We start from the raw sequence: 15,606 nt of genomic DNA, 5'->3' as shown, positions 1-15,606 counted from the left end.
ACTAGAAATTGACTAGTCACCCATGAAGTGCTCATTGATTGCAACATCGCCTAAGGTGGTGGGGCCAACAATGTACAATGCCAACTCTATTTGTTACTCATTGACTTAGCCCAATTTTTGAATGTGGAAATTGGATGAATGAACACCTTTTTTTGGGAGTCGTTTCATAACCGCTCCTTTCCGGCCCTTCAATCTTGCCGGTTGTTTTTTCTGTTCTGGGGCTATTTGTTAGATATTTACTGGACTGTATAATGTGGCTGATTACTTCCATTGAGGTATCCTTAAATAATCAAAAGCAGGAAATACTGGAAAAACTCTGATATGGCAGCATCTATGGAAATAGAAAATAGTTAACGTTTTGAGTCCGTAAGATTCTTCAGGGCTAAAAAGAGGTAGAAAGATGATGGATTATAAACTGTATAGGTGAGCGGTATTACAGCTGGAGCAGACAAGAAGTTCAGTGATTGGTGGGAGCTAAGAGGGATTGCAACAGACATGAAGCATTCCTTAAAGAATGCTATTGCCGGGCAGCATGGTGGTGCAGTGGTTAATACTGGGTCTGCAGCGCTGAGGACCTGGATTCAAATCCCAGATCTGGGTCACTGTCAGTGTGGCGTTTGCACATTCTCCCCATATCTTCGTGGGTTTCACCCCCACAACCCAAAGATGTGCTGGTTAGGTGGATTAGCCACGCTAAATTGTCCCATAATTGGAAAACAAATAATTGGGTACTCTAAATTTTTTTAAAAAAGAATGCTATTGCCAGTGCTTTCCCCAAAAGTGTGACCTCCCCAATAGGAAAATATACAATGATTCCAACATTTTAATTTGCCAGTGTTGGTAAATTGTGCTTCATGGCAGTTGTGATCTTAACATTTTGTGGCTTTCTGTTTTTTAGGTGACCTCCTGCCTGCTGATGGTGTGCTTATTCATGGAAATGATTTAAAGATTGATGAAAGCTCCCTGACTGGGGAATCTGACCATGTGAAGAAGGGACCTGAAAGAGATCCACTGCTGTTGTCTGGTAAGATGATATAAGGGGTGAGGAACTAACTCTGCATAATGCTCATGGATTAAAACCAGTCAATTAAAGCTCCAGTCTGAAATGTGAAATTAATTCTGGATCTGTGTACTGAACTGCTCTGTGAACTAAGGCTGTGAATCTCAACCTTGTGGTCCAAAATACTGAGTGGGCTGAAGGGCTTGGGAGAAGCAGGGAAACTAGGAAGAGATTGTTCCTAATATAAATATGGTGTCATGGCTTAGGCAACAACTTGGTGTTGGATGTTAAACTGTGCTAGCTCAGAAATGTAATGAAATGGAGAAAGCCAATAGGAGTGATTTAACAGTAGGTAAGCTTCTTGAAGATGGTGGACAAACTGTCTCCAGATTTAGTTGAGAACTTCGCTCGGACATTATCTATCAAATAGTAAGAAAATGGGGGGGGGAAGGTAAAATAAAATTGTAATAGTGGAAGCTCCATACAGAGGTTGCCTGGGATAAAATGTCAAAATGCATTTACGATTGAAATCGGTAGTTTTGAGGGGCAGGGGTGGCAATGCAGCACTGAAACTGGGCAATGGGAATTATGACTATAATGGCATGACCAGAATAGATTTGAGTTCATCAAAAAAGTAGAACTAGTCATGGGCGGTTGAAGGAAACCTTGGTAGTTAAATTGGAAGGCTAGCTATGATGTCTTGAAACTAGTTCCCTCAGTCAAAACTGAAGCAAGAAGGAGCATTGAGAAATCATGAAAAATGCATCGTGCAAAAATGGAGATTAGAAGCATTAAGAATATGGATAACATCTGAGAGCCAACATAAGCTTTTGAGAGCTGGCAGAATTTTGTGACATTGTCTGTATGTTCTCATTTTCATCAGACTTCTGGGTGGATATTTGTTAAATACGATCAGGTGTGGTTTTAGAGCTATGATATTTTAATTTGAGTGCCCATTGGACACTTTATAAAAAATAAATAATTATCTGGTTTTAAGTGCATGCCTCATCTCGGTATTGGTTTATATGGTTATTTCTCCCCCTGCCCCCCCAACCCCAACCAATTAACAAAATCACCCTTTGTGCAAGTGGAGGAAAACTTCAATTTGTTCCTGCTCCCCTTTGTCCAGCTCTGCTGCAAGTTGTAGCAGAAATTCCCAATCTTGTAGAAGGTTACTGTAGTCCTGCTAGCATTTTGTATTAGAATTGGATTGCTCAACCACCACAAGTGAACACTAGCTAGGGTGAAGCAGAAGAGTAGAACGAACTAGTACTGCAGCCATTTAGGCAATAATGAGAAAGACCTGCAAAAAACAAAACTGACGGTCAAACTTGTCAAAGGAAAGTCTCTCAAATAAAGGAAAAGCTGAGGTACTGAAATATTTCACTTCAAAAGATCAGAATGAAGGTAGGATCCCTGAAGAAGGGAGGAATGCTAATTACATTACAAGAGAAAATCTTGAGGATTAATAGTACTTTGTGGTCACCCCAGGCTCCAATGATCTATGGTGCAGAGATAGTTCAGTGATTAATAGCAATTACTAATTTTCCAAAATTCCTTAAACAGGAATTTTACCAAAGGACTGGAAGGTGACGAACATTCCACCCCTATTCAAAAAAAGGAGAAAGGGATAAGCCAGGTAATTACAGACCAGTTAGCCTCATCAATAGTAAGAAAACGTAAGGGATAAACATTTGGAAAGGTGTGGGCTAACCAGAGGTAGTTGATATAAATTTGTAAAAGATGGTCATGCCTGGTAAATATAATCAGTTCCACCCCATAGAATGAAAAGAGCACTGGATGTGTGATATATTAGGACTTGAGTGTTTATGCTACCATATAAAGATCATTAAAAGTTTAGGCCTATAAAGAAAGAAGCAGAAAGGAGAAAATGGATGTTTCTCAGGTTCACAACTGTGGCCCAAGATACAGCAGGTGGGACGCCCTAATGATCTGCATTAAGATATTTGAAGTTATACATTTGGACAGAGGATTATCATATTTTGGCACTGTAAAGGAGACCTGGTAAACTGCTTGGAAGAACAAAGACCTTTTTTAAAAAAAAAATTTAAAGCCCATTTTACCCACTTTTGAAGTGAAAATTGAGGGCATCAAGTGATGTCATAAAATATTGGTGTAAGAATTCTGTTCCTTCTCCAAAATGGGAGGAGATCTATGGTGAGACTACCTTGATTTATTCACCGTCATATGAATTCCAGGGCAAAAGCAACTGTCGAGCAGTCAAGTGACCTATCAGCCATGGCCACTTTTATCTAGCTGAAACTTGAAAAAAAAATCTGCATATTGTCTGCCAGTGAGAATCTGATACATGCAGACCCAATTGTGGAATAATGTCCTTCTGTACTGTAACCATTCAGACTGTTGAATCCATGCCAGCTTACTACAAAAGCAACTCTGCTAGTGCCACTTCTCATCCTTTCCAATAGAGAAGTAGTTAGCATTAACTGACGGGGTTAATTGGACAGTCTGAGCCTGTATACATTGGAATTTAGAAGATTCACCGTGATCTTATGAAACATAAGATCCTGAGAGGACTTGGGATGAATACTAAAGAGGTTCTCCCTTGTGGGAGAGACTAGAATTAGGGGACAGTGTTTAAAAGTAAGGGGTCTCGTTTTGGAGATCAGAAGACATTTATTTTTTTGGGTGTTGTAAATCTTTGAACTGTCTGCCACAGAGCAGTGGAGGCTAGGTTAATGAATATTTTTACGGCAGAGGTAGATTCTTGATTAATGAGACTTGAGGTTATCAGGGGTAGGCAGTAAACGACCATGATCTTATTGAATGGTGGAGCAGGCTTGAGGGGCCAAATGGCCTACTCTTGTGTACTGCGCCATCTCCAAAGTGATGGAAGGGGTTTCAACAAGTGACATTTGTTCACCAATCCTCGGGCTCTGCAAGAAATGCTTAATTTCACATTGCAGCTTTGGCTGAAGCATGGACAAAGCTGAATTCCAGAGCTGAGGTGAGTGACTGTCCTTGATGTCAAAGCGGCATTTGAGTTGGTGCGGCATCTAGGAACTCCTAGTAGTCATCTTCATCAATGAGATTCCTTCCATAAAAATTAGAAGTGGGGATGTTTGCTGATTACATTGTTCAGTTTCATTTACAACTCCTTGGATAAAGCAGCCCAAGCTTGGAAGCACCAAGACCTGGACAAAATTCTGACTTGGGGATGATGAGTTGGAAAGCACATTTGTATCACAAGTGCTAGGTAGTGATCATATCTAACAAAAGTCTAATCACCTTCCCTTGACGTTCAACAGCATTGCCATCACTAAATCCCTCCAAGATACCGGGGGTTACTATTGGTCAGATATGCAAATACTTTGGCTGATACATGTCGGGTATGCTGCAGTGAGCAACTCACCACCTGATGTCTTAAACCCTTTCCACCATCTACAAGGCAGAAGTTGGGCTAGGGTTGCATTGGAATACTCTATTGACCTGGAATGCAACAAATACTTGTAGCTTCAATGTCCAGCGCAAAGCAGTCTAGTTGATGGGTACTCCATCCACTTCCCTCCAATACGGGTACGCCATGTTTTTATTATTCATTTATAGGATGTGGGTGTCATTGGCTGGGCTAGCATTTATTGCCTTTCCCTAACTGCCCTTGAGAGTGGTGGTAAACTGCAGTGTGTACTGTCTGCAAGATGCATCAAAGCAACTTGCTCTGCTTAGTTGACAGCACTTCAAGCCGGTGACCTCTGCAGCCTCTCTGGATAATTGCAGCAAATGTGTGGAAATGCCAATTCATGTGGTTGGCACTGGGACTACGATGTTGAGGACTGGGTTTGAATCCTGGCGCTGGGTCACTGTGGAGTTTACACATTCTCCCCATGTCTGTGGGTTTCACCCCCACAACCCAAAGATGTGCAGGTGAGGTGATTGACCATGCTAAATTGCCCCTTCATTGGGGAAAAAAATAATTGGGTACTCTGAATCTATATATTTAAAAAAAAAGGAAATACCAATTCAAAGTGCACCTTCAGGTTGTTGTGCATTATTCTGACAAACATATTGCCATTTCTTGCATCACTAGGTAAAAATCTCAAATGGCAGTTATTCAAAAGGCAGCACACCCAAGTTCTGGGGCAATTAGAGATGTGGAGTGTTGATGCTGGTCTTGCCAGTAATGTGCACATCCCATAAAGGAATAAAAGAAAAATTTCCATTTGTTAACATTTATATTAAAAAAAACCAAATCTTCTTGATGCACAAAACCTTTGGCCCTGAGTTTGAATCACGAAATATTCAATAACTTCACAATTAAAGAACAAAGAAAATTACAGCACAGGAACAGGCCCTTCGGCCCGCCCAGCCTGTGCCGATCCAGATCCTTTATCTAAACCTGTTGTCTATTTTCCAAGGTCTACTTTTCTCTCTTCCCCACCCGTTCATATATCTGTCCAGATGCATCTTAAATGATGCTATTGTGCCCGCCTCTACCACCTCCGCTGGCAAAGCATTCCAAGCACCCACCACCCTCTGCGTAAAAAAACTTTCCACGCACATCTCCCTTAAACTTTCCCCCTCTCACCTTGAAATTGTGACCACTTGTAATTGAAGGTCTAGTATGTTGCTGGCTTTTTGGTGTAGCCATAGATCAAGCCATAGTGAGTGCAGGTCAGTAAAGCAATTGAAAAGGAAGACAGGCATTTTATAACTAAAAATATGATATCCAGGAGTAAATGAGAAATTTTGACAAATAGTAATCTTGAGATTGGGTTCCCACTATAGAAAGACTAAAGCCATTGTATTGGGTACTAGGGTTGGGAAAATGTTTTGAGGAAAGACTTGGGTGTGATTATTTCCACTGGCATATAGTTGCCTGACATAGTCTGTTTCCTCATCTGGAATTCATGATGTGGAATAGTCAATTTAAACTGCTGAGTGGAGCTTAGAAATGTCCTGTAGAGGACAGTAGATACAAGTGCATTTTGAATTGGGCTCATATAAAAGGGGGAAAGAGATCAAAGCGAACATCAGCCCCTGAGAAAGGGGAACAAAGGAATGGCAAAGGGGTTACAGATATTTTGCATCAGCCTTTTATAGTGGAAGATACTTCAAACATCCCATTAATACTAAAGAATGAGGCAACTAGTAAATGCCATCATTGGAGAAGTAGTAATAGCAAACTAATGAGGCTGAATGCGGAGTCCCCTGGCCCTGTTGGATTGCATCCTAGGATCCTAAAAGTATTACTACAGAGGTGGAAGATTGGAAAACTGCCAATGTGACACCCCTATTCAAAAAGGGACGAGGGCAATAAGTGGGTAATTATAGGCTGATTAGCCTTGCATCTATTATAATAGCAGTACATTTGGAAAATCATAATCCAATCAAATATTCAGCATAGCTTCATGAAAGGAACCAGAGTGGATAGAGGGGAACCAGTTAGATGTGTTGTATTTGGACTCCCAGAGGGCATTTGACAAGGTACCTCACGAGGTTAGGTCATGAGATAAGAGCCCATGGTGTTGGAGGTAGTATATTGTCATGTACTGAGAATCGGCTAATTATTGGCGTGATTGGTGCTGGGACCTAACCATTTACAATATATATTAATGACTTGGAGGATGGAAAACGTTTTACATTATATATTAATGACTTGCAGGAAAGAAGTAAATATACTGTAGCTAAATTTGCAGATGACACATGGTGGAAAGGCAAGTTGTGAAAAGGATGCAACAGTTTGGAAGCGATATTGATTGGTTAAGTAAGGTGGGCAAAAGAATTGGCAAATGGAATATAATGTGGGAAAATGTGAAGTTCATTCTGGAAGGGTGAGCAACAGAACCGAATATTAAAATGGATAAAAGCTGCAACACAGACATTTGGGTACTTGTGCATGTAACACAGCTAGCGCACATGTAACAGTTAATTGGGAAAGCTAATGGAATGTTGGCCTTTATTCAGTCGTTGGAGTATGAGTAGGGAAGTCTTGCAACGACTTAAATGTACTGGTGAGACCATGTCTAGAATACTGAGCTGTTTTGGTCCCCTTAATTAAGGAAATGTATTAGTTCACTGGAGGTGATTTCGAGCAAGTTCACTCTGATCCCTGGTATGGAAAGATTGTCTTCTGAGCAATGGTTAACAGTTAGGACTCTACTTGTTGGAATTTAGAATAATTAGGCGATTCCTTTGAAACATATAGGATTTTTGAGGGGCTTGACGGGATAAATGCTACATGGGAGAGTCTAGGACCAGAGGGCATTGTAGTTTAAAACTGAGATGAGGAGGAATTTCTTCTGAGGGTTATGGGTCTTGGAGTTGAGTCTTTGGAGCTCCTTGCCACAGAGCTTTGGGGGCAGAGCCTTTGTGTATATTTTAAGATTGAGATTCTTGATCAGTAAGGGAATCAAGGTTAAGGAGAAAAGGCAGGAAAGTGGAGGTGAGGAATGCTGGATCAGCCATGATCTAATTGAATGGCAGAGCAGGCTCGAGAGGCTGAATGGCAAACTCTTGTTACTATATCTTACAGTCTGATATGTGGAGAGAATAACAGTAAAATTAGTTTTGGATTGTCCTTGGTTCAGGATTAAGACCTGATGGACCAGATGGCCACTGCCCTTCCTGGGGCAGCAGGGTAGCATGGTGGTTAGCATAAATGCTTCACAGCTCCAGGGTCCTAGGTTCGATTCCCGGCTGGGTCACTGTCTGTGTGGAGTCTGCACGTCCTCCCCCTGTGTGCGTGGGTTTCCTCCGGGTGCTCCGGTTTCCTCCCACAGTCCAAAGATGTGCGGGTTAGGTGGATTGGCCATGCTAAATTGCCCGTAGTGTCCTAATAAAAGTAAGGTTAAGGGGGGGGGGGGGTTGTTGGGTTACGGGTATAGGGTGGGTTTGAGTAGGGTGATCATGGCTCGGCACAACATTGAGGGCCGAAGGGCCTGTTCTGTGCTGTACTGTTCTATGTTCTATGTTCTAAACTTGTGGGTTTAGAGGTGCTGTGTGGGGGAGGAGTTTGCTGTTCTTTAACTTCAGAGCTGACCTTTGGCATGAGGACATGAGAAAGTCAAAGGTGAATCAAGTTATTTTCACTCATTTAGTTGTCAATTTGGTGCTCCATCTCTCCCAGCCTAACAGTGTCATTTTTTGATCTGACATGTAATTTTCCTCCAAGAATTAGATTGGTGTATTTCAACTATTTTATGCGAAGGCTTTTTTCATCTGTTCTCATTCTGCATCGTTTTGTACATTGAAGTTAGCTTGTATAAAATTGTAGGATCCCGAATGAGAACCCAATCATTTCCAATTTGTAAAGTGAGGAACTGTTACTGATCCACAGGAGTGGTAATATTGAACAATAGGTACTTTGAAAATGTTTTTTCAAAAACAAAATTAAGGTATTTATAAAGAAAACATCAAACACCAAGATCAAAAAAGAAAACAAACCGGAGATTCCATCATTACTAAATAAGTAACCAACAACCACAACCTGCTCATCTTGCCACCCCCCCCCCCCCCCCCCCCCCCCCCCAAAATTCCCTGCTGACTTGGCTGTCCTGGAAGAAGTCCAGGAGAGGTTTCTATCTCTTGCGAACCCCTTCATCGACCCCCTTAAGTCAACTTAATTTTCTCCAGCCTAAGAAAATTGCGAGGTCGCTCACCCACATCCCTGATTTTGGTGCCTGAGTCCCTCCACCCCAACAGGATCCGTCTCTGGATGACCAAAGAGGCAAAGGCCAGAATGCCGTCCTCTCGCCCCTGGACGCCTGGGTCTTCCAAACACTGATAATTCTGGACTCGAAACCACCATCACCCTTCGTATCTCTGACATCATGTCAGCTTCCTACCAAAATCCCTCCAGCTTGGACAGGCCCAAAACATGTGAACATGGTTCGCAGGCCCCCTGCACACTGCCTACACCCATCTCCTCTTCTTCTTCTCCCCCCCCCCCCCCCCCCCCCCCCCCCCCCCCCAAAGGAGCCTGCTCATTCTAGTCACCGTCATACGTGCCCTGTGGACTACTTTAAATTGAATAATACTCAGCCTGGTGCATGAAGAGGACACATTCACCCTTCTCGAGCCTCCTGCCATAACCCAACCCACAGCTCTTCCCACTTCCGATCAACTACTCCTATCAGGCGCCCTTCCAATCTATTAATTCTTTGTATCTCTGATACCTGCTCTCTCCAACCCCTATTTTTGACAGCATCTTGTCCTGCAACCCTGGGGATGGCAGATCAGGAAAAGACGGCACCTGTTTTCTCATGTTCTCACACCTTTTAAGTATCGGAAAACATTTCAGCAGGTCAACTCCTACTCTACCAGTCCCTCCAAGCTTAGGAAGCTGCCCCCCCCCCCCCCCCCCCCAACGAATAAAGCCCCAAACAGCTCAATCCCTGCCTGGTGTCAACCCTGAAACTAAGCACCATTGCCAGTGGCTCTATCTCCAAGGTGAAGAGCAACAGGGAGAGTGGGCATCCCTGCCTTGTCCCACAATATACTCTAAAGTACCCCAAACTCACTCAATTCGTCCTTTCACTCTCTACTCGTGCCTGGTACATCAACCAAATCCAATCCACAAACCTCTTCCCCCAAACTCGAACTGCCCAATATCTCTCTCAAATACTCCCACTGTACCCAATCAAGGGCCTTCTCTGCATCCATTGCGACTTCCACCTCCACGTTCTGTCCCTCCGGGAGCACCAATATGACATCTAACAAATACCTGATGTTAGCCACCAAAATCTTAGGCAACATTCGATAATGATATTGGCTGGTAGGACCCACACTGCTCTGGATCCTCCTCTTTCTTTGGGATCAGAGATATTGAAGCCTGCAATAATTTGCGGGGGAAAGCTCGCTCTTCTCCCTCGCTTTATTAAGTGCCCTTACCACCAGGTCTCCTGAAAACATTTCATAAAATTTTACAGGGAAGCTGTCTGGGCCTTCCCTGGCTGCATTGCCCCAGGCCCTCTGTCACCTCCACCAGTCCAATGGGTGCATTCTAGCCCATCCAGAAATTACCGCGCTGCCACCCCCTCCTGTAGAATTCCTCAAATGCCCCATTCACCCCCACTGGGTCCAAGACCACTCCACCCTTGCTGTCCTTCACCCTACCAATCTCCCTCGCCGCCTCTTGCTTTCGGAGCTAGTGGAACAGCATCCTACCAGCCTTCTCCAGTACTCCTACACTGCCCCCCTGGCCCTCTGCAACTGCCCCACTGCCTTCCTTGTGGAAGCTCCATCTGGAGCTTCTGCCCCCAACAATCCCGCGTCTGGAGCCTCCACATACCTGCTCCAACCTTGGCATCTCTGCTTCTCCTTCTCCCTCTGTGCCCAAATCTATATAAACTCCCCCCTAATCACTGCCTTGAGTGCCTCCCACAGCATGGCAGCCAAGACCTAGCTGTGTTATTTAGTTCCACGCACCCCCGGATGGCGGCCCCCTCACCTCCACTAGCAATCCTACATTCAGCCTCCACTGCGGCTGCTGCCCCCCCCCCCCCCCCCCCCCCCCCCCCCCCCGGCGATCCACTCTAGTATGTCGCATGGTCCATGACCACGATTGCGGAGTATCTGCGAGTAAACCCTGTGTACATAGGAGGAGTATGAAAACTCCTTCGCCCTCGGCCTCCCAAACCTCCACTGGTCCATGCGCTCCATAAACCCCTTGAGCTCCTTCGCCACCACCAATACTCTCCTCTGGCTCGACTGGTCTAACCCCGGATCAATAACCGCATTAAAGTCCCCATCCATAATCAGCTGGTGCAAGTCCAGTTCCAGGATCTTCCTCAATACTTGCCTCATGAACACCACATCGTCCCAGTTTGGGGCATAAATATTCACCAGGACCTCCTGGCATCCCCTCCAATTTCCCACTTCCCCTCGAAATTTTTTTGATCAAATAAAACCTGGGTCGGAGATTAAAGTTTATTTAACACTGCAAGATAAACGACAAGTTTCAAATGTCTGGATTAATTTTGATATTACATTGAGGTCACATCACACACTTTTCTCTCGGCTCTAGAATCTCTTGTAGCCATTTTGTTTTCACTTGAGTGTTCTGTCCCTGTAATGTGTTCTCTTAGAAGCTGGCTATGGCCAGAATGTCTGCTCTGTTTGCAGACTTTTACAGTATACCAACAAATTGCTGTGTAAAAATGTACATTTGATGACTGTCATTACAAAGTTCACTGCTAATTCTATGTCCATTATGAGTTTTCTCACAATATGAATACTTTAGCTGTAAAGCATGTCCACTTTATTTGCACACTTATCTGAATGATTCTGTCACAAATTACATCCTGCATTCTTTTATAGAGTCTATAAAACCAGTGGTTTGTCCATGTGTGTAAATCATGCGCCCCTAAGTTCACATTAACAACTATTGGTGTGCAATGGTGAAATAGCTATCACAAACAACTTGTTTGCAGTAATTGCTAGCTCTAACTCTAGTTTACTTTCAGGTACTCATGTAATGGAAGGTTCTGGAAGAATGCTAGTCACAGCTGTTGGTGTAAACTCTCAAACTGGAATCATCTTCACGTTGCTGGGGTCTGGAGAGGAAGAGGAGAAAAAAAGTAAGCATACGGCTAAATGGTTCTTGACTCATCAAATTCTGCAGCTGCTTGAAGCAATATTTCAAAATCATTTGTGAACTATAATGTGAGCACATTCTTGTTTTGTTCTTTAGTGTAATACCATCTTTTGGGTTAATGGGTTGTGAAAAATGCTTTCCTCTGCCTTAGTGCTGAGGGGAGTCTTGCTTTTCATCTTGGAACTTCTAACACTTATCCTGTCAATCAGGATTCAAAAACAACCATTATGTATTTTGGCTGTCCTCCATGTTAGGAGTAAGGTCTCATAACAGCATTATTTTTTTTCTTAGTTTGTCATTGAGCTGACCAAATAAAGCATGTTTACAAAAACTTAAAAATTCCTAGAAATATGGTCTGTTTAGCAGTGATTTTTAAAATCCTGAAGTGCTAGGTGACCGATGAAAATTCAATTTGGCATTACAGTTTGAATTTAGCATTACAGTTTGAGCTTGTAAACCAAGCTTGAGTTTCTGCTTGAGAGCATGTGCTCTCATTTAGGGTAATTTAATGCTGGATAGTAAGTGTCCAGAGGTATGCTTGAGTACTGCTGGACTTTTGTCAATCTGTAGTTATTACCAATATCAGCAAGTGCTGGCATACTTCCCAATATTAGTGACCCATTCCTCAACAAATACTTCAGACTAGATCTGGTCATTCTTATTGTTTGTGGGAGCTTGCTGCGTGCCAATTGTCTGCAGTATTTCTTGCAAGGAGTGACTATGTTTCGAAAGTACTTCATTAGCTTAAAGCATTTTGGATCATTGAGGTGCAAATAACCAGTCTCTTGTTAATCAAGCTGAGACGCTGAGACTATTTATCCTATGTTTTAATGTGTTATGGGCCAGGGTTTAGAAAACCCCAAAGTGTATCACGGAGTTCACCTGACCCACAAGTTTTAATAGATTGTGGTATGGGGAGTACACGGCCCACTCTACAGGTGTCGTACAGCAGAAATGGAAAAGTATTTTTTAAAGCAAAACTGTTTATTCTGTGAACTCTAGTTAACCTTTTTAAAACATATAGGGAACATTTTAGCAACCATTAATTAAAATACAACTCCCAAAGAATACAACACTAAGTAATCCTTTAAGCTTTCCTTTTAACATCCGTAAGACTTGAAACACCTTTTAACAGATGCACATCAGGTTAAAGTCATTATTGTTATTAGTTTTAAATCACTGGGATTGATTTAGTCTTTAGGTTAGAGAGAGACTCTAATACACCTTCTGGCTGTGACTGCAGCTATCCAGCTCTGAAAATAAAACTAAAACATGCCCTGTAGCAAATAGCCTAAAACGAAAGTTAGAAGCCAACAGCCCAACTCCATCCATTCTCTGACATCACTGCAGTAATAAACACCCATTTCTTAAAGGTACACACTACAGATTTGTATATACACACCCATTTCTTAAAGGTATTCTCACATGACAAATGCATTGTGGATCATGAAAGGACTCTAAACAGCCAGGAGAGCTTCTTTCTAAAATTACAGTGCAGATGGAGGGCATTCAGCCCAGTGATTCTGCACTATTTCTTAAGAGTATTCCTCTCCCCTGGTTCCTTACAGAGCCTCCACTCCTCAGGATAGCTGTACCAGACAGAATCCATGTTGGAACCATTTTCTTTCATTGCAAATGTTAAAATATATAGCCATTCATATATTTCAACACCAAAATATCTAAACGCTAAAATGATTATTTTGTAGGCAAGTGAAGTAACTATTCTACACCAGTAATATTTGGGAAATGGCAAATAAATGACCAATTAAACTGGTTGGGGGTTGATGGTTGTCCACTATACTGACACTCCCTACTCCTGAACAGTACTACAAGACCTTTACATCAATCCATGCGCAACAATGGCACCTAATATCTTTATTATTGTCACAAGTAGGCTTACAATAACACTGCAAAGAAGTTACTGTGACAATCCTCTAGTCGCCACACTCCGGCGCCTGAGGGAGAATTCAGAATGTCAAATTTACCTATCAGCACATCTTTTGGGACTTTTGGGAGGAAACCGGAGGAAATAAAAAAAACATGCAGACACAGCATACAGTGGCCCAATTGGGAATTGAACCCGGGCCCCTGGCACTGTGAAGCAAAAGTGCTAACCACTGAGCTACTTGTTCTTGTATGCATGATCTTGTATACACGATGCAGCATTTCCAAAGTACTAGATGTGCAGGTTATGATTGAGTCATGTGATAGTTGACCCCACAATCTACTGAGACAAGTGCTTCACAACTGTCAAAAGGTTGGTGCTGTGGAATAGAACACTTGCATATCCTATCCCAAAAGGTAGTGTCTTACTAAAATACCTGGTATGTCACATCTAGCTGCAGAAGAGGTCTGCTCCGACATGTCTTGACTGTAACTTAATGAGCTGTCCTATGGCATCAATATGTTTATCTATTTCTTACACCAGCTGTCTCGTGACCAAGATTGCCAAATTAGAAGCACTGGACGGACTTTGCAAATTTTTTGGGTAGTACTCTGAATCCTTTCTTTCTATACCCTTTTCTCAGTCTAACGTTGAGTCAGTCACTATTATTACAAAATACTATTAGCAAGCACATAGCTAAGCACACTTCAATTCCAGACTTTTAAGTATCCATGTGGTCATTCCTTTTATTAACAAACAATTTTATTTAAAAAAAAATAAATAAAATAAATTTAGAGTACCCAATTATTTTTTCCAATTAAGGAGCAATTTAGCGTGGCCAATCCGCCTACCCTGCACATCTTTGGGTTGTGGGGGTGACACCCACGCAGACACGGGGAGAATGTGCAAACTCCACACGGACAGTGACCCAGGGCCGGGATTCGAACCCAGGCCCTCAGCACTGTAGGCAGCAATGCTAACCACTGTGCCACCGTGCTGCCCACAAACAATTTTATTGAGGTATTTTGGGCATATAGAAAAAGTGACATTGTACAGTACAAAAAAAAGTCAAGACAAATTAAACATAGTGCAAGCCACGGCTCTGTTCACACATGGGCTGCCTCAATATCCCCCTACTCTACTCTACCCTTGGGCCCCCCGCCGACGCTTTCTCCTCTGCGAAGAAGTCAATAAGTGGCTACCACCTTCGGGCAAACCCTAGTAGCGAACCTCTCAAGGCGAACTTGACTTTCTAGGCCAAGAAAGCTCGACATGTCCGAGTCGAGGTCCTCTTGGGGTCCTCGGACACCCCAAAGATTGCCACCTCCGGGCTCATTACCACCCCAGTTTTCAATACCCGGGACATGACATCTGCAAATCCCTGCCAATGCCCCCTGAGTTTAGGGCACGACCAGAACGCGTGCACACGGTTAGCCGGCCCTCCGGTGCATCTAGCACACTTGTCCTCCAGCCCGAAGAATGTGCTCATCAGGGCCACCGTCATGTGGGCCCGGTGTACAACCTTAAACTGGATCAGGCTGAGCTTGGTGCATATTGCGGTCGTGTTTACTCTGCTCAGGGCTTCTGCCCAAATAGCGTCCTCCCATTTAAGCTTCAGGTCCTCGGTCTGCGTATCCTCGGCTCTCATTGGCTCCTTGTAGATGTCTGAAACTCCCACCTCTCCCCTAGAAACTACCCTGCCTTTCGGCAGGAGATGTGGGAAGGATGGCACCAGTCTGCGTACAAAATCCCTCACCTGCAAGTATCTAAAGTTGTTCCCTCTCGCCAGCCCAAACTTCTCCTCCAGTGCCCTCGCTCGGAAAGCTCCCTTCCAGGAACAGATCCCCCATCCTCACAATCCCCGCCCACCTCCACAGTCGATACCCCCCGTCCATGTTCCCTGGGGCAAATCGGTTGTTGTCGCAGATTGGGGTCCACACCGATGTTCTTAACTCCCCTACATGCCTCCTCCACTGGCCCCAGACCTGAAGAGCTATTGGGCTGGTGGAGTACCGTGCCGGCGGAAGCGGCAGAGGCGCCGTAACCAGGGCTGCTAAGCTAGTGCCCCTGCACGAAGCAGCCTCCATCCGCTCCCAAACCGACCCATCACCCACCATCCATTTCCTTATCATCGCTATGTTGGCCGCC

General features: G+C 43.6%; 1 protein-coding gene across 5 annotated transcripts in view; it reads left to right on the top strand.

Moving 5' to 3' along the window:
* The window catches only part of atp2b1a (ATPase plasma membrane Ca2+ transporting 1a), a 145,816-nt gene that overhangs the window by 70,346 nt on the left and 59,864 nt on the right, over positions 1 to 15,606 (top strand). For all 5 annotated transcript variants that reach the window (XM_038780992.1, XM_038780990.1, XM_038780988.1 and 2 more), the window contains exons 5-6: positions 899 to 1,024; positions 11,443 to 11,556. In XM_038780992.1, the coding sequence (XP_038636920.1) occupies positions 899 to 1,024; positions 11,443 to 11,556 (240 nt within the window). The remainder of the gene's footprint in view (positions 1 to 898; positions 1,025 to 11,442; positions 11,557 to 15,606) is intronic.

Source organism: Scyliorhinus canicula, chromosome 20 (genome assembly GCF_902713615.1).
Source record: "Scyliorhinus canicula chromosome 20, sScyCan1.1, whole genome shotgun sequence".
NCBI lineage: Eukaryota > Metazoa > Chordata > Chondrichthyes > Carcharhiniformes > Scyliorhinidae > Scyliorhinus > Scyliorhinus canicula.
Note: the sequence above shows the minus strand (reverse complement) of the source record. Positions and strands in the feature narration are given on the sequence as shown.